At 59.2% G+C, this 5,440-nt stretch overlaps 1 protein-coding gene across 1 annotated transcript; it reads right to left on the reverse strand.

The window, feature by feature from the left end:
* Window positions 1-206: 206 nt before the first annotated feature.
* EN1 (engrailed homeobox 1) lies at window positions 207-5,440 on the reverse strand. Its single transcript, XM_017500236.1, has 2 exons — window positions 4,366-5,440; window positions 207-1,307 (listed from the first exon to the last, which is right to left on the reverse strand). The coding sequence occupies exons 1-2, from the start codon at window positions 5,234-5,236 to the stop codon at window positions 991-993; spliced, it is 1,188 nt and encodes a 395-aa protein (XP_017355725.1). The 5' UTR covers window positions 5,237-5,440; the 3' UTR covers window positions 207-990.

A 5,440-nucleotide genomic window follows, 5' to 3' on the forward strand; every position in this document is an offset into this window, starting at 1 on the left:
CCAGGCTTGTCCCGCTAGACCCTTCAGACCCAGGCCAAACCCGATACTGGGCCGTCCACCACCGCACTTCCCTTTCGCCCCTGCATTCGTTGTGCGGTGATCTCAGGGCCGGGCCTGCTCCCGGCCCGGCGTGTGCAGGGGCGCTGGGGCGCTGTGTGCCGGACCCACGCCCTTCCCGAGCCCAGAAACAGGAGGGCCGCCAGCGCTCGTGAGCACAGTGTACACTTTATTTCAGACTACAGATTTCTGAACATAATAAAATCTTTGGCTTGCAGCGGCGGTTCAGTCTCGCAGTCTGTGGGGTCGTGTTTCTCAACAAGTCTCCGGAAAACGAAAGGGGGGGGGGGCAGAACAGACAGACCGACAGAAAGGGCCCGGGAGGTGGGGGAGAGGCGGTGGGCAGACACGCGAGGAAACACTCACGCACACAAAGAAAAGTCCCAGAGAAACCAGGGCCAGCGATGCGGGTCGGGAGGCACCGGAGAAGCAGTGACATTCAAATGAAAAAGGCAACGAAAACGAAACTGGGCCGGGGGCAGCGAGGCGGAGGGGGAGGGGATAAAATAATTATAATAATTATAATAATTATAACAATAATAATAAAGATTAATAAAAATGTCCAGCAAATAGAGATCGCTACACGTATGTGTTTTCCTTACCTGAAATTAAATATATACAAGGTCGTAAGCGGTTTGGCTAGATAGAGCTTTAAGGAGTTGGCAGTTTCGTCCCTTATACTGTGAATAGAGAATAGATCTTATTTTTCGATAGCACCTGTCCGAGTCTTTCTCCCTTTTCAAAAATGCTGCGTTTCAACGTCACTGTCCATTCTGAGGCTCTCTTTCTGTCTCTCTCGCTCTTTTCCCTCCGCTCCCTCCCTCCTTTGCACAGATGCCTTCTCCCCCAGCTAGGGGTGGAGTGGCGACCGCGGCAGTGCCGGGAGGGGGCGCGGGCGCGGCGGCCGGGCCGCGCGGCCCCTGCCGGCGGCGGCTACTCGCTCTCGTCTTTGTCCTGGACCGTGGTGGTGGAGTGATTGTACAGTCCCTGGGCCATGAGGTGAAGCGCCAAGCCGTTCTTAATGCCTGTGGCTTTCTTGATCTTGGCGCGCTTGTTCTGGAACCAGATCTTGATCTGGGACTCGTTGAGGCTGAGCTCCTGGGCCAGGGTCTGCCGCCGCTGCTCAGTGATGTAGCGGTTTGCCTGGAACTCCGCCTTGAGTCTCTGCAGCTGCTCGGCCGTGAACGCCGTCCGCGGCCGTTTGTCCTCCTTCTCGTTCTTCTTCTTCTTCAGCTTCCTGGTGCGCGGACCTGCAGCGGCGGAGAGGGCCGGGGTGGGGGTAGGGGTGGGGGCGGAGGGCAGAAGGGAGGGGGAAGAGGGCAAAGGAAGCCTTGAGAATTGCCTTGCCCAGCTGGGCCTCCAGCCCCGCACTTCCAGGGCGATCTTGGAAGCCCTGCAGAACCCTTGGCTCCCTCCCGCCGGCCAATCCTTCCACTGAGGGGCCCCTCCCCAGGCCACTGGGGTCTCTGGGTTCCCTTTAGGAGGGCAAAGGAGCAGTGAAGGAAAACTGTTTGAGGTTGTAGGTGCATCTCACACCCCAGTTCTCACAGGACAGTCAGGGACAGACCGAAATCACAACATTTCCGGGGCCAAGAAGGCAGTAATCCAAGATGGAGAGATACCTAGAGCTCATCTGGTCCAGCCCAGAGTTGGGGTCAGGGGCCTGCTCTCCTCACAGCCCTGAAATAGAAAGGACTGGGACAGTGAGGGCAGGCCCTGGGGGAGTCACCAGCCTTCAAAGTAATCCTCCTCTCCTCCTTAAGAAGTGTACCTGCAGGAGCACCTACAGTAAGACCCCATCTGCTTGTAGCTATTAACCCCAAAAAACAACGGGATAGGGAAGGGGCTGGGAGAAGTATTTGGTGTCTGCCTCACATCCCACCTTCTCACACACACCTCCACAGCTTCTTTCTCTTTGGCCTAAAGGAAGCCTTTTCCAGGGTTTCAGGGATGCAGAGACCACCCCTTCTCTGAAGGAGAAGAAAAGGCCCTCACCGACCCCCATGACCCTGGCCCCTGGGTTTTCAGCCTTGCCCCTTGGATGGTGCCAATAAGAGAGGGCCTTCCCCATTCCTCCATCAGGCTGAGTGGGGCAGGGTCTCCCTCATCTGGGTATTCCCCATCTCTCTTTTGAACTGCTGCAATTTCAGGACTGAAAACTGAATAACAAAAACAAGCCAGATTGGCTTGCTCTGCCCACTGATGACATTTGCAAGGAGACTGCACCCCCTTCTCCCATCTACAGCAGAAAGAAGCAGAGGGAGGCAGACAGGGATGACCTAGAAAAAAAATTGTGCTTTGACCCCAAGATAGGAAAGGGAAGGGGACACAGGAAACCTCCTTAAGAAGGTGAGGTTCTCCTCAAATACTAGTTTGGGAGGAGGGCCCAGCCCCTGAGAAAGGAAGGAGGGAAATCGAGAAAACCAGGAGAGGATTGAGCTGTTGGTGTGTGCCTCAAAAGCCTGCACTTCTGCCCATCTGCTTCCACACCCAAGTCTTCTGGCATTTACTTTCTGGGTCCTGCCTTGGTTATGGTAGCTTACTGAACCAAGATAAGTCCCTCTCAGGCCTGTTTATCCCTAAAACTGTCTAAAAAGGAGGATCTTTGTCCGCATCTCCGAACATGCTGAAACCTCCGGCATCTGGGCAGCTGGCTCCTGGGACAGGCAGGAGCCTGGGTAACCAGCTGTCCTATGACAAAGAGTCCAGGCCTAGCACACTGCAACGACTCAGATCTGGGTCGCAGCTCATCCCCTTCTCCCCCAACTGCCCAAGACGGAGAAGGAGCCGATCCCCTCCCTACCTACCCAGGCCCATAAGAAGGAAAGTGGCCAAGAACAAAGCCAAGGCCCTCTCCAGAGCAGAACTGGGGTTTAGATTCGTAATTATCTGAGCGGGCAGAAATAGCCAAGGAAATGTGCACATCCCCAAAAAGGCCCCGCTGCGCGTTGAGCGTCCGGGACATGTTGAAATGTTGTTGTGTGTGTGTGCAGAGTCACGGACTCTTGTAATAAAATCGTAGTCTCCCGGCCAGCCCGAGCAGTGCAGCCTGACAGCTCAATCACTCTATCCATCAGGCAAGTCAATCAAAGCAGCTTTTCGGAGGTTCAGGGAGCCCGACGTGTCAATAACGGGGCTCGAGATGGCGGGGGCTGATAGTGCGCATCGATCCGCGCCCGGCCGGCATAGGTGGGGCGGCAAGAGACCAGCGAGAGGAAAGCGGCGCGTGGCTAAGTTGCTCCCGGCCCCCTGCCGGACCGGGCGCCTGGAGTGCTGATCTTGGGCCAAAGCTTCTGCTGCTCTCCCAGACACTGCCGGCCAGGCCGGGGCGTCGGGCAGGCCTCGGCCTCCTCTCCTAGGGCCCAAAGGAGGTCTCCGACTCGGGTTCGCCAAAGGCGAGGGGCACGCAGAAACGGGGTGGAAGGAAAGCGGGGAAAAACAGGCCTACGGATGCCAGAAAGCTGCTAACTGTTGGATGTGCGGAAGAAAGGAGTGAAAAAAGGAAAGCGCCGGGCCGGGAGGATGTGGGAACCGCGCCGCGGAGAAACTACGGAGGAAGCTGGCTCTCAAGCCCTTGGCCCCGCTTTCTGGCTTGAGCCTGACCTGTTTTCTCTCCTCTCCCACTGTCTGTCAGCTCCAGAAAACCAGGGGCTGCCAGCACCCACCTTTTTGGCAACTGCCTTTCCCTGGATTTTACCCACCCGGGTTAGACTCTTTCCTATCACAGCCCGGGGATAGGAACGGCGTTCAGACGCTTTCCTCTCTGTCTTCCTGTGTATCCCCATATTTATCAATGTAAATGATAAATTGCAGAAAATATCGAGATCATGTTCGTGTTTGTAAGGACACACAGTGAAGATAATTTTTCTGGACAAGGCCTTCTCTGGTCCAATCTGGCCTCCGGACGATCGATCAGGCTGGTGGGATTTCAGACACACATCTTTAGGCCCACCTTCCCGCCATATCTAAACACTGGTTTCCCCGGAAAGAAAAACACTGACTGTGTACCTTTCCTAAGAATAATACAGATAAAAGACAAAGAAGGCCCCAGGGGTTCAGAGTTCAAAACCAAAGAATCGAGACTCGAGCCTCCTGTGCCACGAGCTGTAGCTTCTCGGGTGGTGGCCGCAGAGGCCAGGATCGCAGAGCTGAGTGAACATTCGGTTGTGGCTGGAACTGGGTGAGGAAGCAGGGGTGAGAGACAGGAGTGCCCGAGGCCGGGTTTGCTCTCCCTAGCGCCGCAGCTTGGAGTTCTAGGGCGGTCCGCGGGGCCAGAAGGCAATGCGCAGCCTGGAGTTGGGTACTCACCGGAGGATGGACGATCCGAATAACGTGTGCAGTAGACCCAGGCGGGCCATACGAGAGGCTGCTGCGAGTCAGTTTTGACTACGGGCCCGCCGTTGGCTGAGCCCATAAGTAGGATGGCTGGGTTGCCGTGCTCCGGGTATTTGGTGCCCTGCGCGCCGGGGCTCCCTGCGCCGCCTCCACTGCCGCCGCCACCGCTGTCCGAGGGCTTGGCTGCTGCAGCCGCCGCGGCCGCCGCTGCCACGGCCGCCGCGGCCGCCGCAGCCGCCGCCGCCGCAGCCGGGTTTCCAGCTTTAGACGCGCCCGCGCCGGCAGCGGCTGGCTGGGAGCCGTCGGGTGGGCCACAGTTCGCGTCCGGGGCGCACAGGAGCGAGGCAGCGCCTGGCGCCCGGGTGCCCAACGGGTGGACAGGGTCTCTACCTGCGCCAGTCTGGCCTCTGTCACGCTCGACCCGGCCTCCTCCTCCTCCTGCGCCTCCTCTGGCCGCGGCAGCTACCAGAAGCTGCGGTGGCGGCTGCTCCTTTTTGCAGCCGAAGTCCGGCCTCAGGATGTTGTCGATGAAAAAGTTGGTGGTGCGGTGCAGCTGGGCCGCTGGCTGCTGCTGGTGAGCAGGCGCCCCGAGATGCTGAGGCGGCGGGGGCGGGGGATGTGGGGGGAGGTGCGGGTGGTGGGCCAGGGGCGGCAGGCAAGGCGCCGCGGGCGGCGACGGGGGCGCGGGCTGCGGGGACACGGGCACGCTGTCTCCATCGCTGCCGCTGCTGCCGCTGGCGCCCGGACTGAGGCTCAGGCTGAGGCCGCCCTGGGTCGCCGCCGCCGCCGCCGCGCCGAGGCCCGAGTCGCGCTGACTTTTAGGTTCCGGCTGCTGTTCTTCCATGCTCTGCCGCCCCGCCGCCCCGGCCGCCGCGCCGGCCCCCGCCCCCACCGCCTCGCTCCCCACCCCACTTTGCCAGCGGCCCGTGGGGGTGCCCGGAGGAAGGAGGCAGGCGAAGCCCTAGCGAAGGCTCGGGGCGGGTGCAGGAAAAAAGCTCAGGCGTCTGGCCTGGATCGCTTGATCTTATCTAGCAGATAGATCTCGCTG

This window comes from Cebus imitator, unplaced genomic scaffold (genome assembly GCF_001604975.1).
Source record: "Cebus imitator isolate Cc_AM_T3 unplaced genomic scaffold, Cebus_imitator-1.0 Scaffold264, whole genome shotgun sequence".
NCBI classification, from domain to species: Eukaryota; Metazoa; Chordata; class Mammalia; order Primates; family Cebidae; genus Cebus; species Cebus imitator.

What these genes read in the sequence shown, in the direction of transcription:
- EN1 (XM_017500236.1), bottom strand. Translation starts at nt 5,236, where the DNA reads ATGGAAGAACAGCAGCCGGAACCTAAAAGTCAGCGCGACTCGGGCCTC. An exon ending in TTCGGATCGTCCATCCTCCG is followed by an intron (nt 1,308 to 4,365) that starts GTGAGTACCCAA and finishes CCGCCGCTGCAG; the next exon opens with GTCCGCGCACCAGGAAGCTG.